Raw genomic sequence first — 23051 nt, 5'->3', positions numbered from 1 at the left:
TACCTTCATGAGGTTGCCTGGCTGGACAAGATTGACAGACGCTATGCCTGGGTAAAACGCCAGCTTGTGGACTATGAAGAAAAATATGGCCGAATGTTTCCACGTGAATGGTACATGACTGAGAGGATTGCAGTTGAATTTTGCCATGTGACAAGGTAGATTCCAACTCTTTACTGGTTCTGGTGCTGATTGAATTTTCAAAATGAATCCCCCAGTCTCTGTGATTCTATGTTGTCCTATGGATTGGGTACCACTTCCATACTTCACCAACTGATTGGGACCACCGTCATACCAACATAGTCCCATCCCTTTTGGCTCCAGGACCTTCCTGTGACCCAGCCTCACTTCAAACAGGCTATCTTCTCTCCTTTATGAACTCAAGGTTCATCAGCTAGATTTACCTATATTGACTTACCACTCCCACATTCACCCCTGCATCTCTGTTGCATATATCAGCATGGAGTATATATATAACCACCAGCAGTTTGACTTTCTGTCTTGCTAAATAGATAATCCCAGCACTCGGGAGGCTGAGGCAGAAGGAACACTACAAGTTTCACTTTGTAGCCCAGGCTGGCCTCAAATTCATGGTGATCCTCAGGCTTACAGTTCACTTTTAGAGTTGTACTTTCTATGTGTATATTAAGAAACATATTTGCTACCAAATATTTAAATCATAGATACAGTATTTAATAAAGTAGATATAGTGTTGATTCAAGGTTAGTTGTGGTTGTCACTTTCTAAATCCTAACTAGCAAAGGAAGAATGAATTCCTTGAGAACTATTTATAATTCTTTTTTTGCCTAAAGTTCAGCAGACTTGGAAACCAGCTATGTGCAAAATGAATCCTGGAAGACGCTGGAGATACACCAAAACTAACACGTCTCTGTGAATGTCAGTACCTGCTATTGTCTTGCCTAAAGGCAGCGCTACTGGCAAGCTTCTATTGTTAGAATTTTGGCTAAAGTCCTACAGATACATCATTCTCAAATAAATTCACAGGCCCTTTGTTTGATTTTGTCATTTATTTGTGTGGGAAGATGATGGCAGTTAGTACTTAGTAAGAATTCACACGTCACTCTTCCTTAATAAACAGCATCTTGAAACAGAACATTTGGGTGAGTCGCACTCAAACTTCATAGGTAGGAACCACCCACACATGTACATGTCACCTTTCTCATAGGGTTTCTGGTGTCTCATGGTTATTTATTTCTAAGGTCCTTGCTCTAGGTGAAGAGAGAGCTGTTAAGCTGTCCAGAAGATAAAGAGCTTTGTAATTCAGTAATTCATAATTTGTGAAATCATATAGGTTATATGTATTTTAATAAAATACTGAGTGCTTTGTATTATATTATTAACAAATTATTGAAAGATTTAACGGTATGTAAACATAGTAATAACCATGTTATCAGATTACCATTCATACTCCTTGGTCTTTTTTTAATTAAGGGATGATTTCACCTTAAAATTCTTATTTACACTGTATACAGTAGTTTCTCCCTATTTGTGCTTTCACTTTCCATGGGAGATTCCAGAAGTAATTCATAAATATTAAATAACTTATTATAATATATCATTATAATTGTTTTATTTTATTATGAATTATTGTTAATCCCTTGCTGTGTCTGGTTTCTAAATTAAGCCTTACTATTAATATGTATCTACAGTATAGGGAAAAACATAGTACATACGGGGTTCAATATCATCTGTAGTTTTGAGCATTCAGGGAACATCTTGGAAATTATCTCCTATGGGTAAGGAGGACTATTGTATTTCTATTCTGCAGGCATTAGACTAAGTTGGCAGTACTAGACCTTAGTATCTGAAATGATCGTGTACATTTTTATATATATATAGAAGCCATTTCAGTTTGTTTGACAACATTCTTAACTCTTTACCTTGAAGGGCAGAACTCGCCAAGATCATGCGTGCCAGGGCCAAGGAAATTGAGGTGAAATTGCTTCTTTTCGCTATTCAGAGAACAACTAACTTTGAGGGATTTCTGGCCAAACGTTTCTCCGGCTGCACCCTGAGTGATGGAACTCTGGTAAGACCTTCCACAAATCCATGGCTGGGGCTGAATGGGCTTCATTTCACTATTTTACTGATTATATCCTTTGGCTTGTGGGGTCAAGCAGTCCTCCTGCCTCAACCTCCCAGATACTTGGAACTGTAGGTGCATACCACTGTGCCTGGCTTTATTTTTTTTCAGTGAGGAAAATGCGTCAAATTAGTAATCTCCAAACCCCTTTCTTCTAACAAATCTGATGTAGAATCCAAAGAGAATAATAGCTAACATTTTTTGAATGTCCACTGTGTGTCCTATGCTGTGCTAGGTACATTTATCTGGAATCACCTTGCTTTATCTGTCTTCACTTTAATCATACCTAAGATTACACTGCTAATATGTAAAGCCATAAACAGTTAGCTGTTCTGATTGAAGCAGGGGAGTAAAGGTAGGAGTTGGACCTAGAGTCCCACACACTTGTTTGCCTCTCACCTCTGCTACCTTCTCCAGTCCCCAGCCTTCTAGTCCTAAAATCCCAGGATTTAAACAGATCAGATCCCCTCTTCACCAGCAAGACCTATCTCAGAGTAGGTGACTCAAAACTGGTTCGTCGTGGCACTGGTATGAAGAGTGGTCAAGAACAGCTTGGCTTTAAGGGAAGGCCACAAGGCCCAACTTACTTGGGCTCACCTACAGCTTTCAAGTAGAACCACAAAATACTCTTTCCTTACTTAATAAAAAATATATAGATGCTCTTCTCTATGCTAACTCATGTTCCAAATTGATTGCTTTTTACTAGTGGGGAAAAATAGGTCGTAAAATAGATGAAAATGCCCTTAAAACCCAAGTCAAAAATAAAATGGCCACGTGTGGTACATACTGATAATCCCAGCACTCAGGAAGCTGAGATAGGAGGGCTACAAATTTGAGCCCTTCCTGAGCTACAGTAGTGACTGTGGCAGGCCTGATCTACAAAGTGAGACCTTGTGTCTTTGTTACTTATTGCTGGGACAAAATACCTGACACAAGTTAAAGGAGAAAAGGTTTATTTCAGTTTACAGTTTGTAGAGGTTTCATTCCATTGTCAGCTGGCTCCAAGGCAGGGTGGCACAGCAGAGGGACAATCACAGAAGAAAACAGGCCATGGCAGAGCAGGCAGGAGGTAGTAAAGCAGCAGCAGTGAGCCTCCCTTTCCCTTTTTTTTTTTTTGGTTTTTCTCCGGTACCGGGAACCGAACTCACGACCTTGCACTTGCCAGGCAGGCGCTTTGCCGCTGAGCTAAATCCCCAGCCCCACTCCCTTTCCCTTTTATCCCATCCAGGCTACAAGTTTTTTGGATGGTACCACCCACACCCAGGGCGGGGCCTCTGTTTTCAGTAAATCTATTTAGCTGAACTCAGAACTATGCTAATTCCAATCAATGGGACTAATCTAGTACCATATACCATTAATCTCAGTATCACACACCTAGGTCCAGCAAGCTCTGAAAAGTCCCACCTATAAGTGCATGAGGCTATGGAGGGACATCTAGATATAAGCCATAACACTCTGTCCCAAAAGACAACAACAAAGTTAACAGAAATGCCATTGAAGAAAGCATGCCTCAGTACCCCCCAAAAAAGGCGTGCGTCTCTCCTTAGAAATTTGTGGCTGGCTTCAGCACCTGCTTGATTTTCTCAAGCTACCTTTCCTCTCTGTCCTACCCAAGCCATGCTTCTGAGCTGCTTTCAAGTAGAGGGTTAGGTGACACTGGACTCAGCCCTTTAGACATCTGCTTAAGGACAAGAAAATTTAACCACTGAGAACAGGTCTCACCTTAAGAGTAGTACCTAAGCTCCTCTGGCCTGTCATTGGCCAGGGCGAGTAGAGTGTGAGGACAGGCTCAGTGGACCAGTAATCTGGGTCATGGAAGAAGAAACAAGGATGCTTGAATACCATTCATGCCAAATGTGTTTTGAGCCATTTGTCCCCTCCTTTGGCTAGATACTACCTCGGGGGAACAAATGGCCTTGTTGTACTTCATGACCAGGGTAGCCTATAAGCTTCCTAAGAGACACTAGAGTTTTCACCTCTCCAAGGAAGTCCCCCACAGGTTAAAAGTGCGAGAGTAACATGGATAGGAAAGGCCCCCTCTAGACAAGCTGAGGCTGTTGCTCCATGCAGAGATCATGGAAAACTGGTAGGAGCTCTGCTTAAGTTTGCAAAGGCAATGGTGTTTTGAGAAAATAGGTACTGTATAGCACTGTCAAAGGAGCAGTTGGCTGATTGTCCATCACTTTCTGACTCAAGGGGGAGGGGTGGAGGTGCTTTGTTTCTCAGGGCAGCATGTCCCCTGTGACTTAACACACGCAGCAAGTGCCCGACTCCTGGACTGGAGCCATTGCAACTTGTGGCAGCTGCTGTGCTCTGTAGTGATATTGTTGTCAGCTAGAAACAGTTGAACTTTTCCCTTGGTCCTTTGTTTGCTTGTTTGATTTTTCTTTTTGCTTGTTTATGGTGCAGGGGATCAAACCCAGGGCCTAATATATGCTAGGCAAGTTCTTTAGCACTGAGCTATATTCTCAGACCCATAGGCCCTTTTTCGTCTTCTGTGTTTGAAATTTTCTGGCAGAAGTGGTTTGTAAATACCCCTTCAGTTGTTCAGGTGTTGCTTTCTACTCCTATCAAATTTGTCAGAGAGTTTCAGATTGTAAATCCTTGGCCACATAATCCTGCTTAATGCCATGAGCTCTTTATTTACCCCTCTAGTAGGTCAGCTGTCTTCTCCACACACTTCTCTAAATCATTGAACTTCTAAAGAAGTTCAGTCTCTTCCCCTGATATTGTTTGTTCCAATTACCATGACCCAGCAACCCATCTGCATTCCACACCTTGACAATGGGCATCCTACCCCTTCAGGGATTTTTCCTTTAAAGGTGAGTTTCTAGAAAGGCCCAGAACCCCTTGGACCTCTTCAACTAGGCAAAGTCTTTTAAGAAATGGTTCACTGCTGGTCAGCTGTGGGAAGGTGGGAAGGTAATGTTCACACTGAGCTTTGCCCCTGCCATCACTTTGCTTTGTGCCAGTGGGAGCCACACCATCCATACCTGTATTCTGCAGCCCTCAGTGGTAGGACCCCTGCTGAATCAGTCATAGCTGCTGACACTTCTCCCCACAGACAGCACTGGAAGGAGGCCATGCTGACTCCTATTCTAGCTGCCCAGCATCCCGCCTAAGACTTACTGCTTCCTGGACCCTTGCCTCCTCCTATGCTATTTGCTTCTAGGGTAGACTTTTCTAAAAATCCTTTTTCTGGGCACCATTTTGTTTTGAGATATCAGAATAGATTGTGACATGGACCAAGGTATATCTTGATACCCTCCAATATATGCCACATTTCATAGAACGTTAGTGAATTCTTTGGAAAGTGATCATGGAGCAGGTAGTCGTCAGCAAAGAGCCAAGATAGCCGGAGGTCCTGCCTGCCTTGCTGCTTCCTCCCGAGGCCATTGCCTCCCCTGCCGCTACCACCATCACTTGCCTTTCTGTATCTTTCAGAACCTCCTTAGCCATTGGTGGCTTTGACAGTGAAGCAAGGTTGGGCTTGAGAGTGTGGCTAGTTCACCCGAAAGACCTGCTACAGCTCGGGCTTCCTCACCAACCAGTGCGATGCATTGTCCTTTGCTCTTATTTTAGAGCTGTGACACTGCCATCTGACAGAACTTTAGAGTGAAAGCACCTCAAGGACAGGGCTTGCTTGTGTTTCCTGTATCGGCCCTGTCAAGTTTTATCATATGTTGCGCTAGAGCCATTTCTGCAGAAGGTGAGCTGCTGGTGCTGCTTCCAGCTGCCTCAACTTCTGACCCTTTAGGAGGGATTCAAGATAGTCTGTAAATTAAAATACCTTGAAATTGAAAGCAAATGTCTGGATGTGATCTAACTACATCCATATGCATTTTTAGTGACTTGATGATTAGATTGAAAGTGGACAAATTATATTCAACCTTCTGCTGAAAGCGGAGTAGATCAAGTTAGGTTTTTATAACTGCCTCACCAAATTTGGGAGGCTTTTTTTTTAAACATCATAAAATTTTTCCCCAAGAAATGCAACTGGCTTTCCCTTGTTGGCCAGTACATAAGTTGCCTTTCTAAAAAGAATTGCCTTTTGACTTACAGAGATCATTTTAATATACATGTATACTTGCCTGATTTTAAAAATTACATTATAAATATAGGAGCTTTGAGTACAGTTCTTAGCCATGCAGTTTGGGCATCATAACATTTTTTTTAAAAATTCACTCTTAATGACAGCCTGCACAGAGGGTCTCACCCTCTACTATGGTCTTAGAGTAGATGAATGCCTACATTAGGAAGACTGAAAGAAGAGAAGGGGCAGGGTTTCCTAGGACATCCATCGTGAGTAAGATAGTTTTCCTTTACTTGATGAGCTCCCGTGAGTGTTTGAAATATTTTATAAATGGTTTCTTTCTTTTTTCTTGTGTGTGTGTATGTGCAGGTATTACTGGAGATTGAATGCAGGGAGTACTGAGCTGCCTAGCTGTTTGTTTCACTGATTGATTGATTGATATTTTGAAGTAAGGTCTGCTAAATTGTCCGTGCTGGCCCCACCTCAGTCTCCCCAGTAGCTGAGATCACAGCTGTGTGCCACCATACCTGGAATTTTATAAATGGTTTATTGATGTCAAAGGACATCCATTTCCATTTGAATGACATCCTAAGGGAAAATTAACTTTTGTTTCTTTCTGAGATGAGAGTAATGCATGGTCGTGGAAATTGTAGGCAAGAATGGGGAAACAGATACGAGGATTTTTCTTCACATTTGAAATTATACTTTCTAAATACAATTTTTTGCTCCACTCACTGTATTTTTTTAAATTGAGATGTAATCCACATAACAAAATTTCACCAAAAAACTCACCTTTGAAAGCATACAATTCGTTGAATTTTACTTTATTTGCAGTGTTGCGCCACTTTCACTTGTCTGATCCTAGAACACTGTCACTCCCAAAAGAAATCCCCCTAAGCGTCCACTTCGGCTTTTCTCCTTTCTTCAGCCTTAGGCAACAACTAACCTAGTTTTTGTTTTCATGGACGCCTATTCTAGACATCTCACATAATTAAAGCATATACAATGTGGTCTTTTGTGCTTAGATTACTTCACGTAGGGCGTGTTTTCAAAGCTCATCCATATGTCAGCATTTATCAGTCCTTTATTCCTTTTTATGCTTGAGTAATATTCCATTATATGGATATATTACATATTGTTCATCTCTTCACCTGTGGGCATTTGGGTTGTTTCCACTTCTTAACTACTATGAATAATGCTGTGAATATTTGTGTACACATTTTATATGAATGTGTTTTCTCTCTTTATTTTTTTTTTCCTCACTACCTTCCCTCTTTTGTCGTACTGGGATGGAACCTGGGTCCTCACCATGCTGGGCCTGTATTCTACCTCTGAGCCTACATCCCTAGGTTTAACTTTGTGATGTAACGTCAAATTGTTTTCTACAATAGCCATATTGTTTTACATTCCCACCAGCAGTGTAGGAGAATTCTAATTTATCCACATCCTTGCCAACCCTGTCTTTTTTTTTAAATTATAGCCAACTTTATGGGTGTAAAATAGTATCTCATTATGATTTCAATTTGCTTTTTCCTAATGACTAATGACAGGTGCTTTTCATGTGCTTATGTGCCATTAGTAGATCGTTAGAGAATTTTTTTCAAGTTCTTAGCTCATTTTTTATAATTTAAATTTATTTTTAACTGATACATAAAACTTAAAAGTTGTGGGGCTGGGGATTTAGCTCAGCAGCACAGTGCCTGCCTGGCAAGCGCAAGGTCCTGAGTTCAATTCCTGGTACCAGAAAAAAACAAAACAAAAAAAACCTTAAAAGTTGCATGTATTTAAGAAGTACCATGTTGTGCCTCAACACATAAATACACTGTCTAATCTTTAAGTCAGATTAAACATGTCTGTCTCCTCAAACATTTGTGCCTCTTTATGGTGAAAACACTTCTACTCCTTTCTTCTAGCTTTTTAAAAATACATAGTGCATTATTGTCATTTGTAGTCACTCTACTGTGCAGTAGCATATCAGAACTCCATCTATATTTTTGAGTTGTAGAGGTTCTTTATATATTCTATCATATATCACACGTATCGTTTCCAAATATTTTCTCCCATGCTGTGGGTTTTCTTTTCCCTGTCTTGATAGTATCTTTTGGCACACAAAAGTTTTTAAGATCATAAGTTCATGCCCAGCCTGGGCAACTTAGCCATATAGACCTTGCCTCAAAATAAAAAAAGGGCTGGGGATGTAGGTCAGTATAAAGGTCTTAGGTTCCATCCCCAGTACCACATATACAAAGTTTTGTGTGCAGTTTATCTTCTGTTATGTTGTTGGCTTTGGCTTTTGTTTGTTTGGTTGACTTTTTGAGACATGGTCTCACTGTACAGTCCAGTCTGGCCTCAAACTTGAGGCAGTCCTCCTTCCTCAGTCTCCTAAGTGCTGGAATTATAGCCATGTGCTATCATGCGTGGCATTATTGCCTTTGTTTTAGTGTCATGCATGTTTAAGTAACTTTTATATAATTCAATCAGAAAGATTTATCTATGTTTCCTTGTAAGAGTTGTATAGTTTTGACTCTTATATTTAGATCTTTATCTATTTGAAATTAATTTTGGCTACTAGTATATAAATACAACTTTATCTCCTACTTCATATGTCCTATCTGAGGGTCTTCCTCTGTCACCATGTAAGATTTTGTTGTGCAGATATTCCATAATCTCCCTAACCATTCTTTTCTTTTTGGACCCTAAACATCTTACTTTTATAAATAAGGCCATCTGAACATTATTGTGCGCACATTTTTATTAATGTTCGAGATTTTTTTTTATGATACTAATGGAATTACAGTACAAGCGCATCCAGGTTTCAGCCTAGCCTCTGTGTTAAACCTCTTTCTGAATTCTTATTGGTTCTTATGGATGTAACAGCTTGGTCACTCCCAGCACTAACTCCTTATATTATTAGTGGTGATTTATTAATTTGCTTTTTGTTTTAGCACATCTCACAGTGCTAATGTGCAGATGCCTAAAATGAAAAGGTAATTCTACCAAATGAAAAAGGCAAAGCCCTAATCTTTATTAGGGGTATAGCTCAGTAGTAGAGTACTTGTCTAACATGTACAAAGTCCTAGATTTAGTTCCAGCCCTACACACACACACACACACACCAGTCTGAATTTTCTTTTTAAATTACAAGTTTTCAGCCAGGTGTGGTGGTGCATGCCTGTAATTCCAGCATTCTATGAGGCTGAGGCAGGAGGATCACAAGTCCAAACCCAGCCTGGGCAACTTGGTGATTTAGAGAAAACCCTGTGTCAAAAAAAGAAAAAAAGACCAGGTGTGTAGCTCATTATGAGGGCCCTATGTTGAATCCTCAATATCAGAAACAAAATAACAACAAAAAATACAAATTTCCACTCCTAGGTATGTATACCCAAGAGAACTGAAAAGGTGTTTATATAAAAACCATATCCAGGGGCCGGGCGTGGTGGTGCATGCCTGTAATCCCAGCACTTGGGAGGCTGAGGCAGGAGGATTGTTGCAAGTTTGAGACCAGCCTGGGCTATAAAGTGAGCTCAAGGTGAGCCTGAGCTGCACAGTGAGACCCTGTCTGAAAAAAAGAAAAGAAAAGAAAACAAACAAACAGACATATCCAGGCTGCACGTGGTGGCACACACCTGTAATCTCAGCACTCAGGAGGCTGAGGCAGGAGGATTGGCAAAAGTTTGAGGCTAGCCTGGGCTACATAGTGAGTTCAAAGCCAGCCTAAACTGCATAGTGAGACTCTGTCTCAAAAAACCAAACCAAACCAAACCAAACAAACAAACAAAAAGCAAACCCAAACGTTTGTGGCGGTACTATTCGTATTACCCAAAACAAGGAAAAAAACTCAGAAGTCCATTAGTAGACAGATGGTGAACAAAATGTGGTTTATTCATATAGTGAAATATTATTCATCCATAAAAATAAATGAAGTACTGACACATATTACTGCATAGATGAACCTTGTAATGCTATGGTAAGTAAAAGAAACCAGACACAAAAAGTAACATATTAATATGAATCCATTTATATGAAAAGTTACAAATCCATGGAGACAGAAAGGATTGTGAAGAGGAGGATTGGGAACTGACAGCTAATGGATCTGGAGTTTCTTTTGGAGGTGAAATATGTTCTGGAATTAGATAGTGGTGATAGTTGCACAACCTTGCAAATATGCTAAAAACCACTAAATTGTAAATCACTTTATGATGAGTGAATTTTATCTTGTGTGAGTTATGCTGCCAGTTAAACATATGAGATTTTTTAGAAAATATTAAATGTGTTGTTAAAAGTCATTTTTGCTCATCTGATAAAGATCCTATCCATAAAAAAAAAAAACAAAAAAAAAACAATGACCAAAAAAAAGCAATGAGAATGCTGTTTGTTAAAAACTCTATAAAATATCTGGAAAGAAAGATCTCTTTTTTTTCACCTACTCTAAATCTGTTTCCCCAGAAATATTCATTGCTTAATAGTTTGGGGTGAATATTTGAGACTCCCAGGTATGCATGAACGTAATATACATAGACTTTCTGTTTTGTTTACAGAAAATAGGAAATGTTACCCTAGTTTCTGAAGAGGATTTTATTGAGAGCTTCTCCTGTGATTAGCATTTATTCACAGATATTTTTCAAGGTCCCTCTTTGTTCAGGGGCTTGGGGAAAAATGAGAAGTTGAATCAGACAGATGCTTATGGCCCAGCAGGAGAAAGAAACTTGCAGTAACTGTCACAACATAAGATGTGAACATGTGGTAGCAAGCGTGGTCCCCCTTATGGTAAACAGCAGGTGTGCAGAGCCCCGTACTTATAATCTTGACTGTTAGCTAAAGCCCTCCGGCCAGCTCTTCAAGAACAAATTTGGAATAGGGCTGGAGTGAAGCATTTATGGAATGAGAAATGCAGAAATTGTGGACTTTCATCTCATAACTGAAAGCTTTCTCATCCAGGGGAAGGAAAAAGAAATTAGTTTTAAGTTTCAGAAATCATTCTTGGATAATGTGATGTGTCCAGGTAAGGCCTCAAAAAGGGTTTGTGTAGGCGGACCCAGATACAGCTATGCATTTGACTAATGCAGACTGTCCCTTGCAGTAAATGAGACAGTTGGCTGTCCTGTGGCCTGTACTATTTCAGAGGTGCTGGGAATCCTGTGTGATTTAATTAGTAGGAATTAACTTGCTCTATAAAGAATTTTACCTTCCTGTGTGGGCTAGAGATCAACTGTCATAGCTGAAAGAATGAAATCTTTTAAAATTGAAAGTCATTCACATCCCAGCAATTTTTAAATTTCCTTTAGCAGCACCAGAGTGTATGGAACATGTCATTTCATTTATTTAATATCCAAACCTAAACTAGTAATTCTCTGTGGTCTCTGATAGCTGCAAAGCAGGAATGTGACCCAGGTGGATCTGGCAACAGGCCTCTTGCACAAAAGACTGCATTGCGCCCATGGTTGCTATCTGCAAAGACTTGTTCTTTCAGCAGAGCCAGTTACTCTGAACAGTAGCGTAACCTGCTGAATAGGAGACGGCTGTATCCACATCTTGAGTTTTGAAACACAGTATTTGCCAGTATATGCACGAGCTGAGGGCCTCTTGTAGAGCAGGGAAGAAAGAAGCGGTTCAGTGCACCTTTGCTCTTGCAAGTTGAGGGCCCACTACTTTCATTTCCTGGGGAGATCCAGGAGACAAGAAACAGGGACAGGCTCTCACCTGTGGTGGTTAAAAGAAATTTGTTTTTCAAGACTCACAGCCTGTGCTTTCTTTTATTTCCCTTTTATGAGTTACTTCATAAAGACAGGCACAAGTGGGCAGGGTGACACCTGTGTATAATCGCAGCTACTCAAGAGGCAGAGGCAGGAGGATTCCAAGCTTGAGGCCAGCCTGGGCAACCTAGCAAGACCCTGTCTCAAAATAAAATAAAAATAATAAGGGCTGGGGTGCTGCTGAGTTGTAGAGCACTTGCCTACCATGCCAGAGGCCCTGGCTTCAATCCCTAGGACTACAGCAGAGAGAATGGTAATTCTGCCTTATACTTTTTTATCTCTATTAAATATAAATGAAAACTTCTATTTAGTCAGCTTTTCCCTATGTGTCAGGCAGTGTGTTAATCTACATTGGTATATATGTATCTCATTTCATCCTCCTGATAGTTCTGTGAGCCAGGTATTACTATCCGTCCAAGTTGCAGATAAGGCTTGGAGAAGTAAAGCAGCACTCCCAAGTGGTGGAGTTGTGCGTGAACCCAGGTTTGTCAGATCCAGAGCTTGCACCCTCACCACTGCATAAGGGTGCCCATCTCAGTCCACAGCACGCAAGTTGCAAGTGGCTCAGTTCAAAATGAATGAGCTTCAACTCCTTTCCCTCACCTCTGCTTTCTCAGGTCTTTTTGGCTTCTCTCCTAAATATGTCCTGATTTGACCACTTTTCTTTATCCTCACATCACTGGTTTAGTCCACTCCTCATCAGCTCTGCCTGGAACACTGCAGCAAGCTCAGAAACTGAGCTTCTTGCTTCTCTTACAGTCCACTCTCCCTACGACCATGGAATGATACTTTTAAAGCCCATATTAGATATGCATCTGTAGCCCCAGCTTCTCTGGAAGCTGAGATAAAAGGATTGCTTGAATCCAGGAGTTCACAGCCAGCCTGGGCAACACAGCAAGAGCCTGGTTCTAAAATCCAAATGAGATCCTATCATTTCCCTATATAACCAGCAAAGACTGTTTACTTGCAATGAAAAGAGAAACCTTACTGGGGGCCCACAAAAAGCTATGCAGTTGGGCTCTTGCTCTCTCTCTTACCTCAGGCCCTTGTCCTCTTTTCTGCCCTTCAATTTACTAAGCTTTGTGCAGCCTTTGCACCAGATCCCTTTGTTAAAAATATTTGTCCCTAAATTTTGTCCAGTCAGTTCCTTCTCCTTATTTACATCACTGCTTGACTATTACCACCTTAAAAAGTCCTCTCTAATCACCTTAAAAAGCACTTCCCCACCTCATCCCCAGCCTGCTCCCCATGCCTAAAAATTACATTTCTATCACAGTTCCTCCCTTTCTTGTCTGCCTTACTCATTTTGCATCCCTTGTCCAAGGAAAAGTGCTTGATAGAGTAGATGGCAGATGCTCAATACATGAATGAATGATGCTATTAACTAATGCTATTAACTAACAAACACACGAATGCCTGTGCCTAGGAAACTCTGCCCTGCCCCCACCCTGCCCACCCCTCCACACACACTTTTACCTTTGGGACATTCCTTAGTTCTGGCTGACATATAATTTACTTAGACATTTTCTCTGACCTTCTGCCACATGCTTTGGTAATAACTTCTGCTTTTTCTTTAAGTCCTTACCACACATTTGATTAAAGCTAGTCTCCTCCAGCAGCCTGTCAACTTCATGAGAGCAGAATGGGTCTGTCTTGCTCATTACTTTCTCCCAAGTACCCTGCACACTAGTTTTTTGAGTGGGTGAATGAAGGAGTGAATCACTTCTCTCATTGCCAACTTGGTCCACACTTGTAAAGTGCATGCCCTATATGAAAGAACTGGAATTCCCGGGTGTCTGTGACTCCCCTGGTAATTTCATCAGTATATGCATAGAGACAATTAGAAGAAGGAAAGGGCCCAGGTAGCCCATGCTCACTGCCTCAGGTGTCATTCTGTTTGGTCAGTGCTACCTTTTATGTTGCGCTACTTCTTACTTTTATCCATTTGACATTTTCCAGCAGGTAGAATAGAGCCCAGAGCCCATTTCCTTGACATCTACTTTTTGTTATGATTTCCAGTAACACATTAAAAGTGAGGCTTATCTGAATGTAACCGTAGTCACTGTAGCAATGATGAGGGAGATATTAGTTCAAAAATTCAAATCTTGTTTCTATCACTGAATGATTTTGAACAAAGCTTTTAGTTAACTGGCTTGCTTTCCATATCTGTGGAGCTCCAGAAGACTCAGAATCATAGTGACTCAGCTCAGTAGTACAGCTCCAAAACCCACTCTTAAATCAGTAGAACCAAGCCAGGTGTGGTGGTGCACACCTTTAATCCCAGCACTCAGGAGGCTAAGGGAGGAGGATTGTTGCAAGTTTGAGACCACCCTGGGCTACGAAGTGAGCTCAGTACCAGCCTGAACTGCATAGTGAGAGTGTGTCTCAAAAAGGCAAAAATAAATAAATAAATAAATAAACAAACAAACAAAACAGTAGAACCAGGAGTTTAATGCTATTAATATAATTTTTTTCTTTCTTTCTTTTTTTTTTTTTAGGCAAGGTCTCACTATGTTTCCCAAGCTGGCTTTTAACTTCTAGATTTAGTTGATCTCCCATCGATAGCTGGGACTATAGGCTTGAACCATCACAGCCAGATTAATTCACTTCTTTATTGTTGCTGAAGCTTAAGCTATATGACTCTCCCCAAAATAGCAGCAATTGTTAAAAACACAACTAAAGCTTCAATATATTCCTTTCTAAAAACCACGTTAAGTTTATAGGGATTTCACCCATCCTTCCCAATACCAGGGAAAGAAGCCAAAGTTCAGAGGTTGCAAATTTGGAATGTTTGTTTGGTTGTTGGACCACACCAGAGTACTGCAAAAATACTGTTTCTCACCAGAATACTGCAAAAATGATTGTGTTGTGAATGATTCTAATACAAGCAACACAAGGTTTTCTTCATATGCTTAGGCTCTTGTCTATTCACACAATAGCATTTCCAGGTGTTTTGGACAAGAACTTGAGTGGTTTAAATGCATGTAAGCAAAATTATCTTAAAGCCCAAACCAGACCCTGATGGGGTTTTTGTTGTTGAAGTTTTGCTTTTTTTTTTTTTTTTTTTGTAATACCTTCATGTGGTGTCCTGGCACTTGGCAAAGTCATTCACACTGTAGTCCATCTGCTGTCCCTTTTGGCTTAGGGATTAATTCAGCTTGCTCTACTGGTGTATCACCACACCCAGATTAATTCACAAGCACATTTAGAAACTCTCTCTTAGCTTCCTATTTCTAGGGCGCCATCCCTTGCTTTTTCGCCTCATCCCTGGCACCAACCAATCCTGAATCCCTTTTATGCTGCTTGTTGCTTAGCTTCCTTTCTCTTAGAATTCCCAGCATCTGGGGAATAAACAGTAGCTCTAGGTCAAAATTGTAAGAAACAAAAACAAACAAACAGAGCCCCAAAGAGCTAGATTCAGTAGCTGCACTGGAATTAACATCAGTGACCCTTGTATGTATCAGGCCTTTCTTCTAGAATTTCACACACTTTATTACATTTGATCCCACACATAGTCCTGTGTCTGTATCCTCGTTCAGCAGTTGAAAATCCTGTAGCTCAGGGAAACTAGATGATTTGGCAAGCAGAACAAAGTTGGAGTTAAAAATCAGTGTCTCTGCCCACAGCTTTCCCACTAGTCCATGGGCCCTCTCAACAATGTATTTTGAAATAGTGTTTGTATTTGGGAGCTGGGAAGTAGTTTTTCTCATGGAGATTTCAGTTTTGGTTGTTGTAAAACTTATTTGGGAAAGGACTTCTGTCTGTACTCTAGAACACATGAGATTATTTTATAGTTTGTTGTGGAATTCAAACGCACCTGGCATTTGGGTTTGTTGGTATTTATTGAGCCCCTTTTCCATGCCAGGCACCAAAGATAGCATAGGGTACAAGACAGACATGATCTCTGCCATCATGGCATCTAATGGGGAGAAAATAAATGGGCAGGTGCGTATTTTATTATATAACTGCATGCGGGCTTTGCAGTGTGGGAAGGGAGCAAGTGATCCTCCCATCTCAGCTGCCTGAGTAGCTGGGACTATAGGCTTGAATCACCACGCCCAGATTAATTCACTTCTTTATTGTTGCTGAAGCAGGGGCATCTAACCTAGACTTAACAGATAAAGATATTTCCCACAAGATGGGACTTCTAGGTTGAAGACTGAAGGATAGTGAGAATTTTTACCAGATTAGAATTATAATGGGATGAATAATAAAGTTTCCAGAAGGAAAGCAACTGAAGGTCTGGAGGTTAGACTATGGTCCACATTGCCTCTATTCTAATTTATAAGATCAAATTTCACAATTCAGCTATTGAGGGGGCTTGGAAAAAGCAGAAGCTCAATGGGAAGATCCATGGAAAAGCTACTGAGTATGCTCAGAAGATGTTTCTTTCTCATGTCTTCTTAATAGAAAAAGCTGGAGTCTCCACCACCATCTACCAATCCCTTCCTGGAAGACGAGCCAACACCAGAGATGGAGGAGCTGGCAATGGAGAAGGGAGAGTTAGACCAAGTAAGTCTTCTTTGCATTGCCATGTGTAACCTACCTGTTGTTCTTTTCTGAAAATGGTTGGCTCTCTTCAAGTATGAGCCATTGGCTGTTGACCACATTCAGAGATTATAGCAGTGGGGTCTTTATGGAGGGCCTTTATCTGAGAGTGCATTTCGATAATTGAGAGAAAGAGCAGCCCTTTCTGCCCCCACTCAGTCTTCCCAAAGAGCCTCACCGCCAGCGTTCAGCAACATGCACAGGCTTAATCAGCCCATGCCACAGGGCCAAATTCTGCTCTGCCTCATTCATCATCTCCTGAGCTTGTCAGCAGAGCTTTCCGTTGTACTGTCATCTGGCACAGTGATGATGTGAGAGATCCCGGGGCATTAGCAGCACCATGGGTTGGGAGAGGCCTCTGCACATCCCAAGCTGATTGCTTTAGGTCTGGAAGCCACTGGGAAGGCCTGGAAATATCAAGGTGACCAATGGCGTCTTTAGAGAGTAACTTTTCAGAGCACACAGGCACTTTAATTTCCTTCAGTTTTTTTTCTGCCAACTCTAAATTTCATCTCCCTTCATCCTACAGAATAGTGTTTTTGTTTCAGTGCCATTTTATGACAAGAGAGGTTAGAGCAATAAATCAGGACATTTCCTTCCTTTCTGGATTAGTGATCCTTTTACATTTTCTACATTTGGCTGCTAGATGATTCTTTTATTAGATCAGTTTGCTCCAGACACCACCCAAAGGAGGCTAATGGGAAAGACCAGAATTGGGAAACCCATAGGCACAACACTTTGCAGCTAACCCTGCTTGCTTTTTTCTTTTTTTTTTGGTTGTGTGTGTGTGTGTGTGTGTGTGTGTGTGCGCATGTGTTTTGAGACAGGGTCTCGCTATATAGTTCAGGCTGCCCTTGAACTAACTAGCCCGGGCTGGCCTGGAATTTGCAGCAATCCGCCTGCTCCAGCCTCCCAAGTGCTGGGATCACAGATGTGCACCACCATGCCCCAGCAGCAATTTAAAAATCTTCTACATGCTTTATTTCATTTCATGTTCAAAGTGGCTGTCTTATAAGTGTTGCAACTGTAGCTCAGAAACTAAACAACTTGTCCACGGTTACATAGTTTAGAAGTGGAGGAGCTAAGGCTAGAGGCCAAGTCTAGAAATCAGAGGCCAGAATTCCTTTTCCAGGCTCTTATGTTTGGTACAGTCCTGTCTCATTAAAAAGTGGAAGGCAGAGAAATGAAGCTCATAAAAAAGTGAATGAACAAAACTGAAGGGCTATCTTGAAGCAGTATCCCAGAGATGTGTAGGAATACATGTAGCTGATTTAAAGCCATCGTGTTATTGGCAAACACAGGAGCAAAAGAGATTTCTTCTATTTAAAGAAATGCAGTTCTCACACTGGGAGCAAGGAGTTGGGTGGGGAATCTGATTCTTCTATTTCCTATACCCTCTCTGGGCTTGCTGCTAAGAGCATGCTTTTTGCAATTGTGGTATTTTCAGGGCTCCCATGTCCCCACAGTGCTAGTAGCTGCCACTGTCATATGCAGATTGTGCAGTTGAACATTCAGATGCTTCTAGCATTGCCACGAAAAGTTATCCCCATGGCCAGCCATCTCTGGATGTTATTGCACCAAATATGAGAGCCCCTCATTGCCTGTGCAGTCAGTATCGACAGGTAAAATATGATTTTTCTTTTTGTGGGAACTTTTTACTTATCATGAAATTTTCAAATTATTATTGTAAGACTAAGACCTGCCCATTCTAAAGACATAGAACACTAACATCTGACAAATACACATGGTAAAGCAGCCTCACATGATGGATAAAATGCTGGACTGTGATCTTCTGCTAGCGGATTGTGTGACCTTACACAGGTCATCTCCTCGCTCTGGACTTCCCTGCTTTATCTTTAGAGAAGGCTAATAATGGTCCTCAGACTGTATTCCTCAATGCCCTGTTGGATGTCCTGTGCAGAGTTGGGAAAGACAGGAGACCTAGGTCCCAACAGTCAGAGCAATACAGAACTTTGTATTGTAGACTTCAGGTAAAATTTCTTTTGAATCTAGGGTTTCACATCTGTTAAAAAGAAGAAGAAAAGAAAAGATGCAAAATGAAAAACTGCTGTACTAGATGATCACTAGTAATTCATGGGCTGTTCCTCATTAGTAATGACATTCACACATTAGTGACTAATGTCTCCTGAGTGTAACTTCTGACCTTCCACTGTCATCTCATCAGCACTTGTCTTCCCTCTAGCTGGCTAGGTGGAGACCCAGGGTCTTCCTCTTCCCAGCACCCTACTGGCTTCTGAAGGTAGGTGCACAGAAGAGCAGGATCCATAGTGGTGCTGGCGAAGGACTCCACAGGATGTTCTCAGGAACCAGCTGGAGGTGGTTGGGGAAGTCTCTACTGACTCCCCTGGGTTACCAAGCCCTTGTGTTGCTGCAGTCAGGAGGCGGTTGGCCCTCGAGGTCAGGGTCACTCTGCACTCACTACTGCAGTTTACACCTGGCTGTGGGAAGGCAGAGTGAACTTGAGAAGCAGTGTTTGGGTTATAAAAGGGCTCCAATAATTAGTTGCCAAGATATTCCCAGTGACAAAAAAAATGACATCTCAAAGGGGACTGAGGGTACTGAAAGAGGGAAAATAAATCAGGAATTTTTGGTTTAAAAATGTACCCTTCTGGTGATCTGAGCAGTTAGATTTAATCTGTTTACATTGGATAGTAATGAAAGGAAATGGGACCAGCTGCAGACCTCCTTACTGTGACAACAGTAACCTTTTATTATTCCATCAAACTCCAGGAGGAAATGGCTTAAACGTCTGCAGCTTTTGGACAGAATTCACACACTCAGAAATCCAGCCTGAATGCTACTGCTAAATGACTTAGTATATTCTTTAAGCTGAGGATCAACCCTTTGGGGAGCTGCAGAGTGCAAAGGGAGACACCAATTTGAACAGAAATTCCAGCGTCTACTATCTCAAAACAATCACATTCACAAAGCAGCTGTAGGCAGAAGGCAGCCCTCTTGGGAGAAAACTAAGAAAATGCAACTTAGGCAGTCCCTCTCATCATTCTTCTCTTGCCTCAATTTACACTGGAAACACCACAAGACCTGTGTGCTGCGATGCCAGAAACAGCAGCCTTTCCTCACTGCAGAGGCAGCGCAGAGCAGTCACCCGTGGGTGGGGTGGGGGCGTGAGCCTGTCTGGTGGTGCTCCTTCCGAGTTTTCTGTGGGGCCTCCTCAAGCACCTATGAAGACTGATCAAGCTGAGCTTGTTGGAGTGTCAGGAAACCATTTTCTTTTATCACTTTGGGTCTGTATTTTATACTTCTCAAATGAGCCCTTCAGACTTTTTCAGACACAGTGTTTTTTGTTTTTTGTTTTTGTAATTACGTACCATTTTGGTGCATACATAAAAAGGAAACTGGGGCTGGGGATTTAGCTCAGCGGCAAAAGCGCCTGCCTGGCAGGCGCAAGGTCGTGAGTTCGGTTCCTGGTACCGGAGAAAAACCAAAAACAAAAAACAAAACAAAACAAAAAATAAATAAAAAGGAAACTATAAGCAAAATAAATAGATTAAGAAACTCCTAAAATTTCTTCACATGCAGAGTCCAGTTCTTCAGAACCACTTACTTCAAAGTGCGATTTTACTGGGTGCTGTGGTGGGCTCTGTAGTCCCATCTGTGTTATAGGAGACTGAGGCAGGAGAATTGCTTGAGCCCAGCATTTTCAGGCCTGCCTAGGCAACATAGTGAGACCTTGTCTCAAAAAAAATGAAATCAAAAAACTGAAAAACTAACTTTATATTTTGCAGTGCTTATTAACTTACATTACTAACATAGCACAGAGAGATGCTGTGTACCTATCTCCCAGCTTCCCCCAGTGGTGACAGCATTATCAGGACCAGGAAATTGACCTTCTGGTTCTCAAGCCTGGATGCCTGTGTTTTTGTTTCCTCAGTGTCATTCTCTGCACTGCAGAATGTTGGTGGCGGGCATTTCTTAAGAATGCCACTGCTGTTGCTTTAATTTCTCTGCCAGGCCATGGGCACCATTCCCCCGTGGTTTTTATGTTTTGGTTTGGTTTTTGGTTTTTTTGAGACCAGGTTCTCACTATGTAGTTCAGGCTGGCTTTAAACTCGTTATGTAGCCTAGGCTGGGCATCAATCCCCCTGCCTCAGCCTCTCAGGTGCTAGGATTATAGGTGTGTGCCACCATACCTGGCTTAGTTTTGTTTTTCTTTCCTTAGTTAAAGTTCAAACACTATTTATGAGGAACTTCTAAATATCTGTCATCTGGATCCAGCAATTGTTAGCATTTTGCTATATTTACCTTATTATCCCCCCATCCTCTTACTTACAGAACAATTTGGAAATGTTGTAGACATAATACCTTTTACCCCTAAACATTTCAGTGTGCGTTTCCTAAGAAGGTCATTCATTTAAACTTTTAAAACATTAGTCAAGTGATGAATAGCTTCCAGATTGAAAATGCATGTATTATCAAAGTCGCAGTAAATCTTTCATCATACAGGCAAGTAAATGACACTAACAAAGCCAGCGTCTTGTTCACAGACCAGAGCAATCCTAGTGCAGGCGACATTCCCACTTTCATTATATTGAGTTCTCTCTTATCTAAACTAAGAGTGAATTTTGAAGTGATATATTTTCTAAAATTGCTTGAGAATTTGCAAAGATTGCTCAAATACAGGGTTTCATGTTTCTTTTCTTTTCTTTTTTTTTCTTTACAGCCAAAGAAGCCTAAAGCCCCAGACAATCCATTTCACGGTATTGTTTCCAAGTGTTTTGAGCCTCATCTCTATGTATATATTGAGTCCCAGGACAAGTAAGTGACAGACATTTTACTGTTTTCTGCCTGTGTTTCTAGCCCTTCTCCTCAGGTTGTATCTTATAAGGGCACAACTCCTTCCAGAAGCTGAAGGAGGGACTTGACATACCTGTGACCCACGCTGGAAGTCTATGTGTTATCATTTTGCCCCAATCATAGAAACCTGAGTTTGACTGTAATAAGGCCCCACAATGGATCCTAATTCCTCTTTCATATCTGGGCGCTGAGCCCATATTGAGTCCTGACATACTGAAAGTCAGCCCACAAAGCTTTACCGTATCAGCACTGGGCATTGTAAGAAAGCCTGTTCTTAAATACATGTTTTCAAGCCGGGTATAATGGTGCACACTTGTAATCCCAGCACTCAGAAGGCTGAAGCAGGAGGATCGCCACAAGTTTGAGGCCAGCCTGGGCTACATAATGAGTTCAAGGCCAGCCTGAACTACATAGTAAGACTTTGTCTCAAAAAACAAAATATAAGCTACATATTTTCATATATAATTTTCCTTTTCATTTTGAAATAGTTTACTGTCAAAAAATAGAACAAAAATTCTCATATAATCTTCCCCCAGAGAATGTTAATATATAATTATAATTGTCAACATCAGGAAGGCAATATGATGTTATTGATACCTTTCTTCTGGTCCAGAAGCTAATAATCTTGCATTTATCTGTCAGATCTCTTTAGTCTCCTTTAATCTTGAATTAATTGCTTATCTTTTACTTATCTTTTATGACTTTGATGCTTTTTAAGAGTACTGACTAGCTATTTTGTGTAATACCCTCAATTTCAGCTTACCTGTGGTCTCGTTTTGTTTTGTTTTGTTTTGTTTGAGATGGGGTCTCATTGTGTTCCCCAGGCTTGTCTTGAACTACTGGGCTTACATGAACCTCCTGCCTTAGCCTCCTGAGTAGCCTAAACTAGTTAGTTTTTTCCTAACTAAATCTAGGTTACGCGTTTGTGGCAAGAAAACCATACAAGTGACATTTCATCCTTCTCTGCGCACCAGCTCAGGTGGCACATTGTGATGATTTATCTAATTACTGATTATATTAACTTGGATCACTTACAAAAGGGCGTCCCTGCCAGCTTTCTCCACGTGGAGTTACTGTTTTTCTCTTTGTAATTACGAAGTGTCTTGTGCAGAATACTTTGAGACTATGTAAACGTTGCGTTTCTCATCGCACATTTGCCCACTCATTTTGGAATCCTGTGATGATGATGCCTGGAGCAACTGTTAGTGCCGTGTTTGTCTGATGTTGATTATTCATGTCCATCATTTCTTCTGCGTTTACTACTGGAGTTCTACTGTAAGGAAGAGTTTTCTCTTCCCATTTGTTTATATCAGTATGGACTGATGAATTCTTATTTTAATTTAGGGGTCATCCATTTAATCCACGTGTTTTTCACAAACTCAAAGACTTCCAAAATTTTTACACATCAGCCCACCACAGCCTGATTTCTTCCTAACCAGAGGAGGGTTTCATGTCCAGTGCCCGTTATTCATGTCAGGATGTTAGCAAAGGAGGAAGACCCCCCCCCGCAACCCCCTATCACCACGGCCAGAGTATTGTTGAGAGCCCTTCCATACTAGAGAGGCAGGTTTGGGGGAAAGTTGGGTTTCCAGAGCAGAGCAAGCTACCCAGAGATGGCTAGGCCTGGGCTACCAAGGACACCCTTAGGAGGGCAGAGAGTGGCTCACACAGAATAGCAGTGGCTCTGAGAAAGCTCTTGAGGAGAATTCTCCAGAAAAACATTCAGGCCCAGGCTCTCCCAGCCCTCTTTTTTTTATGCTTCTATCATGGGGTACAAAAT

General features: G+C 41.3%; 1 protein-coding gene across 1 annotated transcript in view; it reads left to right on the top strand.

Annotated features, from left to right (window-relative positions):
- Positions 1–23051, top strand: part of Vps53 (vacuolar protein sorting 53 homolog (S. cerevisiae)) — a gene marked incomplete in the record, with an annotated part of 134397 nt that overhangs the window by 56585 nt on the left and 54761 nt on the right. The window contains 4 exon segments of the mRNA XM_013503465.1: positions 13–155; positions 1906–2047; positions 16298–16399; positions 21138–21232. Coding sequence (XP_013358919.1) covers positions 13–155; positions 1906–2047; positions 16298–16399; positions 21138–21232 — 482 coding nt within the window.

This window comes from Chinchilla lanigera, unplaced genomic scaffold, assembly GCF_000276665.1.
Source record: "Chinchilla lanigera isolate Chin_1 unplaced genomic scaffold, ChiLan1.0 scaffold00080, whole genome shotgun sequence".
Lineage (NCBI taxonomy): Eukaryota > Metazoa > Chordata > Mammalia > Rodentia > Chinchillidae > Chinchilla > Chinchilla lanigera.
Note: the sequence above shows the minus strand (reverse complement) of the source record. Positions and strands in the feature narration are given on the sequence as shown.